The sequence below is a fragment of the Sinohyriopsis cumingii genome, chromosome 3 (genome assembly GCF_028554795.1).
Source record: "Sinohyriopsis cumingii isolate HCF-2022 chromosome 3, ASM2855479v2, whole genome shotgun sequence".
Lineage (NCBI taxonomy): Eukaryota > Metazoa > Mollusca > Bivalvia > Unionida > Unionidae > Sinohyriopsis > Sinohyriopsis cumingii.
In genome coordinates, this window is record NC_142963.1 from 31,464,737 (window position 1) to 31,478,950 (window position 14,214).

Sequence of the window (14,214 nt, forward strand, 5' to 3'; positions counted from 1 at the left end):
AAAATTACTGCAAGTACGTATACAAGCAAATAAACCATAAATTTGCGATCCTGTCAATGGACTGTTTTAATGAAGCTATATTATAGTGAGTGATTACATTATGAAGACCTCTCTATCTAAAAATAGATGCACTCACATCTGTGTTGATTCTGTAGGAAAGAAGAGACTGCAACTTTTGATGGTAGGACTATTTTTACCAAAATGGGAGTCCTGGATTCCTTGTTTTGAAATCTTAGCGAGACCTCTGTTCTCCAACAAAAAATCAAGAGATTTGTCTTTTCATCAACACATTTCTTGCATGAATTGATACAGTGCAATTTCTTGGGTATGGCACTGTAGAAACATGACAGAATACTACAATAGGCTTCAGAGTGTAACATCATTAAACAATAGATTTTAATGATTGCGAGTTTACTTATGATTTTGGTTACTGTGTTTATTTCTCTGTTCTAATGTGAATTTTATTATGGTAACTGATGTTTTAACCAAATTTTGATTGTCACAATTTCAGTTTGTAATTGATGTTAATCAGTGCCTAATTTCTCATAATTTTCAGACATATTTATGATTGTGATGATTTTTAAAATTGTTGCTTAAACAATTTTCTTACAATATGTAATCAGGAGTTTTTCTGAAAGATGTGTACTGTTTGATAACAGGTATGCGATTTGGAATGTTGTTGTTGTTGTGGGGTTTAATGTTATTTTTGAGTACATGATAGGCTATGCATGGTGGCCAGTATTAATGGTGGAGGAAGAACCCAGGAAAACCTGGGAAAGAACCACCGACCTACGAGAAGCTACTGGCAAGCTTTCTGATATACCCACATTGGCCGAATTTGAGACTCAAACCCACGCAGACAGAGGTGAGATGGCAGTGATCCATAACGGATAGCGCTTTAGACCGCTCGGCCACTCAGGGGCGATTTGGGATAGGTGACAGAATATTGAATAGCAACAGTTTATGCAAGTTCAGTTACTGACAACTTGCTTAAGTCATCTGAAAAATTAATCATAAAACAGTTAATACTTTGTTGTATGGGGTTCATTTCTAGAAATTTTTGATGGCACCTTCCCGTTGATTGCATGATAAATGTATACTAGAGGGTCAACAGACTTTTAAGATCTATTCATCCTAATGGGGCCGCAATTAAAAATATCTTTGTTTCCCCTTACCCTACCCAACAATTTGAAGTTGGGTAGGTAGGTAGGCTAATAATTTTTTTTTCTCATGAAATTCATGACACTATAAACTGACACATAGGAAACAGAAAAACGATAAATTCAACTTTAATAATAATACTGAAATACAGTAACTCATGAACTGAAATACAGTAACTTGTGAACAAGTTTAAAATGTTTTATAGACTAGATTAGTTTTTGATAAGGGCTATTCCAATAAAAATACTCCCTGCAGGCATTGGCCAGGGTACCAATTTAACAGATTTACTCAAATTTTGAAACATATATTAAATGAGAGTAATTTCAATGAAATATAAAGATACACATGTAAAGGTGCAAGAAGTGTTTTTTCCCGAGTTTTTGAGGAGTGTTGGGTTAAGGTAGATATTTGCTGGAATAACCCTTAGTATTTTTTCTGACTAGGTCAAATGTATAAAAATGTTTTAAAATAATTAATAAAAGTATTTTAAAAGTCTTGAGTATTCTTTCTGACTAGTATCATTGGGTTCAATATATAATGAGACTTAACATATTTGCAAGACCTGTCAAAATGCACAAATATAAAGTTAGACATTGAATAGTGTCTCAAATATGCAGAAACATGTCAATAAAGTAATGTCAGAACACTAAATACATGTAGAAATCTAACTAACAAAAAAGAAACAAACAATGCAAAACATCATTTTAAATGTCACTAAGAGCTGCTGGTTAGTTTTTAACTGGGTTTCGTTTTGGAATGTCCTTTCCAGATGCTAAACATTGCTGGCACACTGGTAGAACAGTACGGAATCTTCCAGTCATTTCCTGGGATTTTTCTGCTCCTATGGCTCCACAATGAGCACAAATATCTGGTCTGCCAATGTTGCTGGCATAGTATGGGAATTCAATGTGTACAGCACAAGACAATTGTAGTCTTACAAACACTTTTCCCTGTAGGATGTCTCCTAAAATATATTAAATAGAACACCAATTATCCAAAATTGAACTTTAATGTCCGAAGGTGACTAGACATGATACACAACAAATAGCATATAGAACCTGAAACTAAATCTGTAAATAATTATCTTTATAAACACAGAGAAACTAGTATAAAAAGATAAATGAGCAACTTGGACTTCACTAAAAATTGGGAGCATGGACCAGGAAACAGGAATACTTGTAAAATAATATTCACATTAAAATTTTAGTGCAATGGCTAGTACTAAGAGAAAATCACAGTTAAAAAAAGCAATATCTGACATGAAAGAGCATTAAAAACTATCTGGGCTCTCTGACAGTGTCAGACATGATTCTAAATCAAGGTAAGAGTCAAACCGCATTCAGTATGTGAAGAGTGTATAGGTATATTTTTGAATAAAGTATTAAGGACTTGGATAAAAGTATAAAATATTAAATCATTAGAACTTACCATCAGGTGTGATAACAGAACCACAAGTATAGTCGTATTTCTCCAAAGTATGTGTCAAAGCTCTCTGGTCTCTTGCTGTTAGTTTCGTCTTAGCGTATATGCATCGTGGTTTTAGACACTCACAGCAGTTAACAGTTTGTCTAACATTCTGTCCCACAAGAATACTGTTTTTACAACCCTGTAAAAAGAAACATAAATATCATCACTTGTGTTTTAAGTGTTGTGTAGTGACATGCCCTCTATTTTGTAACTTATTATGTTACAAGGGGTTCTATTAAAGTTGCAGTTTCTTAAATAACTTTTTTATATACATGTGTTGTTATTATTGCACAATTTATAACTGTTAAATCAATACTTTATAAAACTTCTATATTTTAATAAGATTTATGAACATCCTTACCTGTTGTTCTTGTGCCACAGCAGCTACAGTTTGCTTTAAACTAGACGGCCTGTCCTTATCTGTAGTTTCTTTACCAAGCAGTTCATCAAATGGCTTGTAATGCTGTCCAGTTATGTCTAATATGGGGTCTGGTAACCACGCCCATTCCCTCTCTGGAGTAGGACAGCAACCCTCATCATGACATCTTCTGATCTGAAAGGAGTAATGGCGTTCACGGCAGTGATCAGCTGTAATAAAATACCAAGAGACATGAAAATCTTTTATTTAATAGAAAGGGCTGACATGCAGGGACATATAACACATCACTTTTGAAAATGAGCCAATAAGTTTAAACTAAGGACTAAATTATGTTTGAGTTATGTTTCATATGAAGAAAAAATGAGAAAATGCACAATGAACGGGTTCCTGGCATAATGTTTAAGAGTAGTGCCCTGGGCCATTAAATTAATATTTCAAAATAATTCCTGTCGACTTACAAAGACAATTTGTATGCAATGTTATTCTATTTTTAAAATTTGTGTATATCTGTAAATAAATCATGATTTATCTGTCAATGTTGAGTTTTTATAATGTAGAAGTCTAACAAATCGGGAGAGCTGCATGTCCACTTTCAGTTTGGAATTATAAAATGCTCTGACACTCACCCTTGAAATTACGGACAGACTGACAAGATATTGCAACTTAAACCCTGGCACGTTCTGAGTGTCGCAAGCAATAAAAATGTTCTGTAGATCTCTGTACTTACCAATAAATTTTTTCAGCTGTGTTGCATGGCTAAGTTGCTGCTGCTGATACTTTCCAACTTTGATGGCAGGGTCTATAAGGGTCACTTCAGCTTCAGCCATTTCAACATCAGCATCCTCTGCTGCTTTAAATACTTTGAAAGACTTTTCCTTAAGTTGGACTCTCTCTGTTCTTGAGGACAGGGTTTTGATCATAGGTTGAACTGACTGTAGCCATTCTGTTTTAATTTGATTGTTTTTTCCAGCTTTTGTTCTGATTTCATTCATACTTCCGCATGTTTTCAGAATTGTTTCTACATCAGATGAGGCAAGCTCTCGTGCAAGTGCAGTGTTTTGGAAGGCAATGTTGAGAAGTGACATAATCCGCTCAGCCGGATTAGTCCAAGAGTGACCTGGTGCAGTTCTGCAGGCAACTAAGAATTCTAACCGGAGTCTTCTGAATAAAACAATCAATGACAACTTTACTGCTCCATATGTGACCCGATGGTCAGGACCACCATCTGTGTACATAAATAAAGCTGGTTTGTTCTCATTTTTAGCTTTCAGAATAGTTTCAAGCTCTACTATGTGACGGAAGGGGGTGCTTGCCTGGAAGATACTATCTTTGAATGTAACCGAGACTTGTCCCCTGTAGAATGTTTCTGTTGCATCACCTGGAATATCTACATCAAGTACGACAGAAGGAGTAAGTGAGCCTTTGCTCTGCACATCATGATCAAGACAGGAAAGTACTGAATTCATCGGAACTATGGATTTCTTCCCTCTTACCCCTGTTGAGGTGAAGAGATCAGGTTCTCCAAAGTCCAGCTTAGACTTGTCGTCCATATACACAAAATTACTAATGTCTCTAAATTGTGTTGCATATGCTCTACAATATTTAAAAAGAGCTGAACAGTAGTGATCATCTTGGTGTTGTGCACGAAGTTGCCTGGTCTGTACTTTCAATCTAATAGGTACTCTACCTTTGTATAACTTGGCTACATTTTGATGTGCATTTTTTGGAACAAATGCTAGTAGGACTGATGACTCACTGGGAATATTGGTTCCTTCTGGTACTTTACTTTTCACCTGCTCTATCATATCCCTAACAGACAAAAAACGTGAAATATGCTCTGTATTGTGTCTCCTCTCATCTGCAGCAACCATGTCCTGAATCTCCTTTTCAAGGGTCTGAAAAAATACATCGAAAGTGTCATTAGGTCTACCCTTATTTAAGTGACGTAAATCTACCACAAGATCAGGATCAATCCCCAAAACAGAAAGACGTACTCGGTTATCTATTTCCTTATTTTGATCTGCTGAAGCATCATTTGTAAAGGTTGTGTAGATAGACCGCAAAATGTGTGGAGGTATAATGGTTCCAGCAATATTTCCGTAAGCATTGAAGAAATCCTGTCTCATTTGTCTTGTGTGATATTCAGGCAGTTTACTGCGTAAGCTGTGCAAAACTTGGTTGTCTCTCATAAACATTTCCGAAGAAGACATCCCATCTTCAGGAATTCTCCAGATAAAAGAAATCGCCCCAATCCCTCCACCAGGGTCGTACCTTAACATATGTACTGGTATGGTCAGACAAAGTTTCTCAAAATATCTAAATCGTTGTTCTGGCCCTTTAAATGGTTCATTTAAATGCAAATCTTCATCAAAGAAGAGAGGTTGAAACATTGCCATCTGAGATACCTGACCATCCAATCGACTGTAACATGGTAGGATTTCATCTTGTCTAGGACGATGTGCAATGGAGAGATTGGAATCAATCTGACGAACTGGATTCATTTGTAATTGTCGTGATATCTGTTTTTCATTTGCTTTTTCTAAATAATCTGCATAAGACTGTAAACATCCAGTTAAGGTTTCAATGTCACCTCTTATGGTCCAATGCTGTGTAAAAGGTCTTGAGATTAGCCTGAATAAACACTGGACTTGTAACTTCAGATCTTTTGCAGTAAGCTGTGGACGTTTTTGCTTCTTTCTTTTATAATCATTAGCACCATCAAACTTTAAAAACCTGTAAAAAAGGTAAGTTACAACAAAATTACTGAACAAGGATAATCAATCTCTGACAAATGTCACGGAAAAGTAAAGTAAGCAAAATGGAGGTTACTACATGTACATAATGGAGAAATTGACAACCGCAATGGTCCTGACTTTGTACAGGCTTAAATGAAACCGTGGAAGGTTGAACCAGATTTTATGGTGCTATAAAACCACCCTCTTCCATCGCAATATTAGGGTTGGGTAGCAACACAAAAGAAATAAAAAAGTCAAGTGTTCAACCAATTTTTTAAATCTTATGACATTGAACCTTTATTTTAATCAGCTTACCAAATATTAAAAAGTCTATGTCATATTTTCCTTTAACGTGAGATAGTATTGCTTGCTCAGTTTTATCATTGAAAATCAAAAAAAAAAAAAACTATGGACATTAAGACACTTACTATATTAAATTTCTCTAGAATTATGTGTTGCAGGAATGTTTGTAATAAATATACATTGAATAAAGATTAATCTTTTACTTCAATTTAATATTATCAAAGATAAACACCTCTCCGGGATGTGCTTGATTCTTGTCAGGTGGGCCGCTCTCTCTTCTATTGTGGACATGTTGCCACTTATGTACCACAAAGCATTTACTAGCACCAGGACTTGTTCAGATATACTCTGGTGGGACATGCTTCCAGGAAATTTGTCTCCACATTCTATCATATCTTTGACTATGCCGTTAAACAACTCATCTTTAGCTGAAAAAATGGAATAAAAAAAAAACTTTCACTGAGATGGAATGGCCAGCTTTACTGATAGATAATATTAAATGAGATATGAGATGTGGAATAAGTGTACATGGCACACAAAAAACAGACAGCAGTCTTCAATGTGACACCAGTTACTGTTGGCTGTCTTGCAATCGTGCCCCATGGCAGATAAAATTCAAAACCTTGAATCTAATATCAACAAACGGATTTCATAATTAATAGACTTTAACACTGCCATATTCATTATGCACTGCAGGTATCAAAATAATGTTTTAATCATGTTTATGTATGTCTTTAATGTTTTTATTGTCTGCTTTTGTTTTGTATGTTATATATGTATAGTTTTTGCTATATTGTGTATGCTCTGTGTTTATTGTCGGTCAAAGCTTAAACATTTGTACTTGACAAACAGACTTTAAATATATTATTAGGAAGGCAGTAAAAATTCTAGAAAGATTGCAGTTGTCAGAGGGTGCATGAATTCATTTCTAATAACTGTCAGACAGATGTTTGAAAATAACATTATTTCATATAAAAAAAATTGTTTATACCAGTGAAACGCTCAGCATTTGTGTCCTTAAGTTGTGGTAGCTTTGTTGCCACGGAAGTAGACATTAAAACAGAAAAGGCAGTCCGTGTAGGTGGTGCTTGTTGATTTTCTGTACTAGTAGTAGCTGAGGAAACATCATCCAACCCAACACTTTCATCACGGGTCACCGTAAATGTAACATATTTCAGTCGCTGATTAAACTCTTTCACCACATGCAGACCTTCGTGAAGGTCTGGATGAAAAGTCATCGTTCCATCCAGTTTGTCTGATAAACTGACGTTCAGTACATCTGCTTTATGAGGGCGAAAGTCTGTATCATTGGTAATGTCGTGATATACATCATCCCATGTACACTCCGTTGAGTATTCTAGTATTCTGTTGTTACAAATTTTTTTGTTTGATTTCCCGCATTTCGCGATTACGCTTACACATATAATGAAATCTTCTTCGTATTTTCTTTTGCCGGCCATGCCGGTCATGATGCTTTTCCTATCTAATTTAAACACCTTGCAACAAACGTTTTTCGCGCGCTAGTGACATCGATTTTGTTGACTGCATGAAAATACGGATCGCACAACGAAACGAAACGAAAAAACGAACTTTTGAACAAAACGGAAAAAAAAAAAAAAAATACTATCGCAAATTTTTCAAAAATTTTTTTTCAGTCGGCGGATTTTAAGAGGGTCGGTCGGGTAAGGGGAAACAAACTTAATTTTAATTTTGGCCTGGGGAGTACTAAGGAGCAGGGCTTTCCATATCAGCCAGGAGTCAGGTGATTTACGTGGCTACTTTTACCGTACACCTGGTTACTAAAAAGAAAAAATGAAGAAAAACTATCCCCATTTGGGGTTGTTCCCCCCACACACACACACTTTGCCAACTTGCCCTCCAACTTTAAATGTAATGGAAGGCTCAGAAGGAAGGAGAGAGAGAAGAACAAATGAAATGAGTCTGAACATGGAAATACAGTTTCTGATTAACATGCAAAAGGGCTGATATACTTCCTAAATGGAAAAAAGAATTTACAGTACATGTAGTTCCAAAAGTGATATCACCAATGTGGCAATATCATTTTTGTCCGACTCATGTATTTCAATATCTCATTATTAAATGCATTATAGTGTCATATGAATATGTAAGATGTTAATATTACAAATGAGTCATGATTTGCAAAGTACACAAGACACAAATCTGGCCAGTTGTCAAGATGGTTCTAAGAAAATTCCATTGTTATTTTCTGATGACCATTGTCTGTAGACTATCCGTTATCACACGTTGTCACAAAACGTGTGTACTTCCATATCCGCCATTTTGAGTTCCTAGCCCCACAAATTGGCACCTAATAACATTGCTCTTTTCGCATAATTATGACGGCACGTCTCATTTTGTGCGTAAGAATATAGTAATACCTCACATTCTGTTGTGCATGTCAACCACATGAAACCGCATGCGTGACTTTTCTACTTGTTTTCTTCAAGTAAAACATTTAAATTTCAACAATCTTTGTTCCTTCATAAACAAATAGATCGATTGATAAACAAACACGTAAACAAATGGATACAGAAACAATTAGAAACATTTAATGACTTTTATTTTCATGTTCTGAAATCAATCATTTGGTTATCATTCAAGTTACATAGCTAATTTGTTAGTATATAGTTTCATATTTCTAATAGCATTTCAGGAATACTTCGTTTTGACTTTCGACACTAAGCCATGTTACGTTAGGCACGTGTTTCGTTTGAATACACTTAAGATGAGACGTCTTAGAATGGTTATTGGTTTTATTCAATATCATCCCACGTCCATCATCTCCACAACAAACACAATATTTGACCATACTAATTAAATTGCTTTGGCAACTGTTTTTGGCACAAACAACTGTTGTCCCAAAAAGTATTTGTACATAAAAGTTCTGGCATAAAACACATGCTATGAAATTTTAATTTGTAACTGATATTGTATCCCGAATATCATTGTCTGGAAATACTCTTTCAAGATGACAAGCCTAAGGATACGATTCCAAACACTTTTTCAAAATGTCAATATTGTCTGTTTGTAAAAAAAAATAACTGCATTTCTCTTTGATAGCAGTTATGGTTCAAATTCACTATTCTGTCTTTTGATATAAGCAAGGTAACTTCAAGCTTTTTTTATTTTCGATCTATAGGGCACTTAATTTCAAGTATAATCTATGTTATGTTTTGATGAAGTAAATGTCCTTATCGACAGTTAAATCATATTATGATCTTGAATATACATGATGACTATGGTTGACAAAGGTTTGTTAGGGACTCAATGGCGGCGCAAGGTGTGCACGCGTTGCGTTGTGGGTATTTGCGTACTCAATCGTGACGTATGTGAAAACAACCCATTGTTATTCATATGACAAATATGTATTGATGGAAATGTACCAATGATGAGGATATGCTTGATTATAGTAAACATGATACTCTGTATTAGTGTTTTCTCCTAGATGTGCAACTGCAGGAATCATGTGAGCTCAAAAATCGTGTATTGTTTAGTTGCTCTGCATTTATCAGAACCTGTAACATCAATTTAATATTAATACAATTCAATCTGATATGTAAGCTCTTGACTGCATGATCAGCCTCTTTAATCAAGCATTTATACTGGCTACTAAGTGACTTGCAATCAAGCAGGGAGATGCTTGATTATCTGGTTACTAAATTGATTGTAGCTGCTGTACATGGTATGGTTGTGCAGTGGCAGTCATGCAGCTGTTAGTATTTAGTGATTGTGTGTATACTGTTATTGTTCAAATGTATGCAGCATAACACCATTGTCATGATAGTACAATTAACCAGTAATGAAGTTAAACTACATTTTATCTTCATTCATTTAGCACACATTTCTTGAAATATATGACAAGGGGGTCTAGATATATACAGTCCTTATATAAAAACTGCCCCTCCCACTTCTTTAAAATTTGAAAATCATCATGTTACATTAATGCTAAGAGATTCTGCTTAGGCAAATAAACCCCTTTGTATGAAAATCCTGAAGAAGAAAAAATAATTCTTAGAATTGCAATGAATTCCATAGTTGTGGTGGTTAAGTAATATTTATACAAAATTGTTGATTTAAAGTTTTTTGCCTGTATCATTTATGTTGCCAGCCCTTGGGTTTATTAAGGATGTTTTTCATACAGTTGCATGTGTCACTCCGACCTTTTCATCAGTTTACACATGTACGATGAAGAACATACTTGAAATCACCTGAGATTATTTACATATCTAGTCTACCTAAAGAACATGTGGAACTCCTGGATTCCCTCTTTACACTTTGTTGTTTATTTTTGAAAATATTTTTTAAAAGTTTCTTTTTTAGGAGTGACACGATATTGTGCATTTATTCAAATTTATGATTTTTTATTTACAAAGGATTGCACCTAAAAGTCAATGCCTGTTTATGTAAACCTGAATCATATTTGTACAACACAATGATGCTAATACTTATTATAAGGTTATGTCATTGAGATTAACAGATTGTTCTGAGATTTGTGTAAATTCCATGTGATCTGCCCCTCCATCATAAAACTTGACTCCAGATCTTTATTGAAAATAAAAGCTGTATATTTTGTATAGTTTGAATTTTTGTTGACAGTGATGAATGGAATGATCCTTTTTATATACTATCTACAACTTTGCTGAAAGAACTTAGTGAAAACACTTTCAAGGTATGGTCTTTAGCTTCTAATTTAGGTTACTTTAGGTTCAGGGTATGGTCTTTAGGATTTTTCTGCATAGTAAATTTATAGATATCATTTTAACAGAAATATCAGAAGGAAAAATCTTTGAAGAAATGGATTATGCTGGGAGAAATGAAACTCCTGAGATGAGACTGGGAGATACCATGGGTATGTGGGTCAATTTAGTCTGATGATGTTATTGAGAACTTGCCAAGGGAATTGCAGTACACTGTAATTGAGCAGTTGTCATCAGATTTACCAATGTAATATTTTCTTCTTCTAGTCATGGGATACCTTTTTCCGTCAAGCCACTGCAGGGGTTCCACCAGGATTGGCATACACCCCACCCCCAGGGTTGAAGAGTGGAACATCTGCATTAGCAGTGCCATTATCATCAGGCCTGGTAGAAACAGGAACTGTCTCAAGCAAAGTAATTGAGGACCATCTTGCTGTACAGTCAATCATTCGCTCCTATCAGGTACAGTATGTTATGTATGAATATTTGTAAAAAGTACAAACACGATTTATATCCTAGTGATTGGTGATCTATTTATAGACCTATGCTATGCATTGTTCGATTTTCATGACTTATCATAACGTGGTCATAGAATCAGGAAATTAGTGAATTCTGGATATTTTAGAGTTGTGTATATTATTTATTCAGTTTAAATTTGTAATATTAGGAACAAGGTTTCCTAAACCTTTTAGAAAATCAGAGAAATGTTCATCCCATCTATTGCAATGGTGAAGTGTGCATGTTTTATCTGCTGACCAGTACAGTTGCTGTTGCAAGTTTTTTTAAAAGTTGGCTCTGAAAGATTCTATATATGATACTTAGTTTGACATACTATAATTCCTGTTACATCTCAAGACTTTTCCCAAAATGTCATTGTTATTACAAGCTGGCAATGCTACTTGATTTTGAAACATGTTATGGTGCAGTTTTGATAGTTCTGCATAAATACCATTGCATCCTTCATTTGTTTGGATCTCAGGAAGAAGGAAAAATGATGTTCATGGGTACTTAAATACATGGTTTTGCGTCAGAGTTTGCAACTTTGTACGTATTTAATTTTGTGGTAAAAGCACAACATATAACTCAAATAAAGAATACAAAAGAACAAAACATTGAGGACAAAAAACAGTGGTTGCTTCAGTAGTTAAAACAATACTACCACCTGCATGAACACAAATTAAACACCTGTCCAGATAAATCATTTGCCTTCAAGATTAAAGGGAGTCAACGTAGTCAACAACAATCAGTTATTAGAGTAAATATGATGATCTCTTCCTTAAAACACCATCCATAAAGTTGCACCGTAAATTACTTTTTGGTGACTATGCTGTTGACACATTAGCTTAAGATTGGTAAAATTTAACTTGGAACCCTGTTGGTTTGGATAATATCATCATTCCACATGAACCCAGTTACTGTCATCATTTGATGTGTTCAGAGTGCGAAGATGCCAACTAAATGGAAAAACAATGAAATTGTTCAGTTGTTTGAGCCTGCCTTGCGTACAAATCAACTACAACCACTAGACATTACTTAAAATATTGTCAGTAAAGCTGATTGATGCTGAATGGATAAGTTTGCAAATTTGTAAAAGTTCTGATCTAATCATCCGTGGTATTGAGAATCCTGGACTTGTTTAATTCAGCTACTTCAGGATTATTTACTGGACAAACAGTTGTCTGTGTCAGATGACATGAGTGACATGTTCAAAAATCAGTGAAGTGTGAGCTTCAGTACTCTGCTGTAAATATAGTATATACACAGTGTATCATTAGTGAGTGTGCCTTAAGTAATGGAGTATACACAGCCTATCATTAGTGAGTGTGCCTTAAGCAATGGAGTATATACACAGTGTATCATTAGTGAGTGTGCCTTAAGCAATGGAGTATATACACAGTGTATCATTAGTGAGTGTGCCTTAAGCAATGGAGTATATACATGGTGTATCATTAGTGAGTGTGCCTCAAGCAATATAATTTGAGTATTATACATTGCTGTCATTCCTTGGGATTTAGCATACATGGATAAAATGAAACGTGCTTTCATGAGGAGTGTACATTTCTTGACAACAGCTTTAATGAAGAATCAGTTTGAATATGTATTAAATCTAATTTTCATTTATAGTCTCATTTCCTATTCTTTCTTTCATTTCAGTAACAATCATGTTTTAGTACCTTGTATTTATTTTTGTTTCTCTCTATCCTTAGCTTACACATGTTGATTTTTGGAAGTAAGTAGAAACTAGTATACTGGATACCCATATGGATATGTATGCATTGAAACAGTATAAAATGCATTAATTTTTTTTTAAATGGGTGAAAATAAAATGCCCGAAAGCTGATATTTTTTAAACTAGATTATACAGATAACAGATTTATCAAATAGCTTTGTTGATCTCAAGGAATGAAACTTATAAAAAATGGTGTGGACTTCTTTATCATATATGGCTTATTTTTCTTTGGGTCTTGACATTTTTGGTTCATTGCAACAACAGAATCCATGAAACTTGGTACATCATGAAAGTTAGTGATCCTATACTATTGTGTAAGAAGAAATTAACTTTATTTCTTCATTTCAGCAATAATCACTTGATTTGAATCTATGGATATTTAGATGTTAATCTGGGTAATATATCTCTGATTTCTTAATTTGCTTGATCTTTCTAAACAGTAAAGAGCCCCTAAACTAATATCCTTTGGGTTTTATTCCGATCTTTTTGTCCACATAAATTGCATATTCATTTTCAGTATGAAACATCTTTACAACATTTCCATTTCACACCTAATAAAGAAGAACCCTACTGCCAAAAACTCATGGTCTCTCAAGACAGGTGGTCTTTTGACAGATCGTAACACTGTATGATGACTAAATCTGTGCACTGAGAATCTGGTCTCAAAACAGGTGGTCTTGCCCAGTAGTGGTCTTTCAGGACAAGTTTTGCTGTATTATGGTTGTTTATTTCAATATTGTGTCATGCCACAAATGATTCATGATGTTCACTATTCATTTACTGTTTACTTCAGTCTGCTTATGTACTTATAAAACTGGCCTCAGAGGTACCATTAAAGTTGGCCTTTTGTAAAAAAGTCAGGTCCATCGATCACTCCAGAGAACTTCCTGTATGGCTACCTCCTCAGGTTCCATTGGCTGGTCTAGAGGTAATACTGAAAAAGCTCAATGGATCCATGACCTACAGTCCATTTCATGACACTTTTTCCGTGCTTGCTCTGTGATTAAACTGCTGCAGTCAAGGGGTAAATACCTTCACATCACCACCAGGACTCTGCAGGCAGGTCTGGTGCTTGTCCACTGTGGAGGAAGGATGGTTGACATTACTGATTGACATAGGAATAGCTAATGCATGAAGATCAAGACTGAGTTATTAGAGTGATTTACAATCTGATACTTTTTGATGCTGTTTGAAGAATCAGTCATCTTTATGTTGATTGTA

At 34.9% G+C, this 14,214-nt stretch overlaps 2 protein-coding genes across 4 annotated transcripts in view; one reads left to right on the forward strand and one right to left on the reverse strand.

Annotated features, from left to right (window-relative positions):
- Positions 1-14,214, forward strand: part of LOC149802633 (2-oxoglutarate dehydrogenase complex component E1-like) — a 120,719-nt gene that overhangs the window by 17,801 nt on the left and 88,704 nt on the right. For both annotated transcript variants that reach the window (XM_089951956.1, XM_089951957.1), the window contains exon 3: positions 11,031-11,225. In XM_089951956.1, coding sequence (XP_089808082.1) covers positions 11,031-11,225 — 195 coding nt within the window. The remainder of the gene's footprint in view (positions 1-11,030; positions 11,226-14,214) is intronic.
- On the reverse strand, positions 1,274-7,746 carry LOC149802634 (uncharacterized). Of its 2 annotated transcripts, XM_089951954.1 has the most exons (6): positions 7,037-7,736; positions 6,278-6,473; positions 3,735-5,740; positions 2,990-3,216; positions 2,590-2,767; positions 1,274-2,125 (listed from the first exon to the last, which is right to left on the reverse strand). In XM_089951954.1, exons 1-6 carry the CDS (start codon positions 7,512-7,514, stop codon positions 1,890-1,892), a joined length of 3,321 nt encoding a protein of 1,106 aa, XP_089808080.1. In that variant the 5' UTR covers positions 7,515-7,736; the 3' UTR covers positions 1,274-1,889. The 2 variants fall into 2 exon arrangements, with proteins under 2 accessions (XP_089808080.1, XP_089808081.1); XM_089951955.1 differs by lacking the exons at positions 1,274-2,125; positions 2,590-2,767 and having other exon boundaries at positions 3,030-3,181; positions 7,037-7,746.

Bases quoted from the DNA above. Each gene is read 5' to 3' on its own strand.
- LOC149802634 (XM_089951954.1), bottom strand. From the start codon at position 7,514: ATGACCGGCATGGCCGGCAAAAGAAAATACGAAGAAGATTTCATTATA. The intron at 3,217-3,734 runs GTAAGTACAGAG...ATTTTATTACAG, and splicing joins ACAGCTGAAAAAATTTATTG to CTGATCACTGCCGTGAACGC. The intron at 2,126-2,589 runs GTAAGTTCTAAT...AATATATTTTAG, and splicing joins TTCTGTTATCACACCTGATG to GAGACATCCTACAGGGAAAA.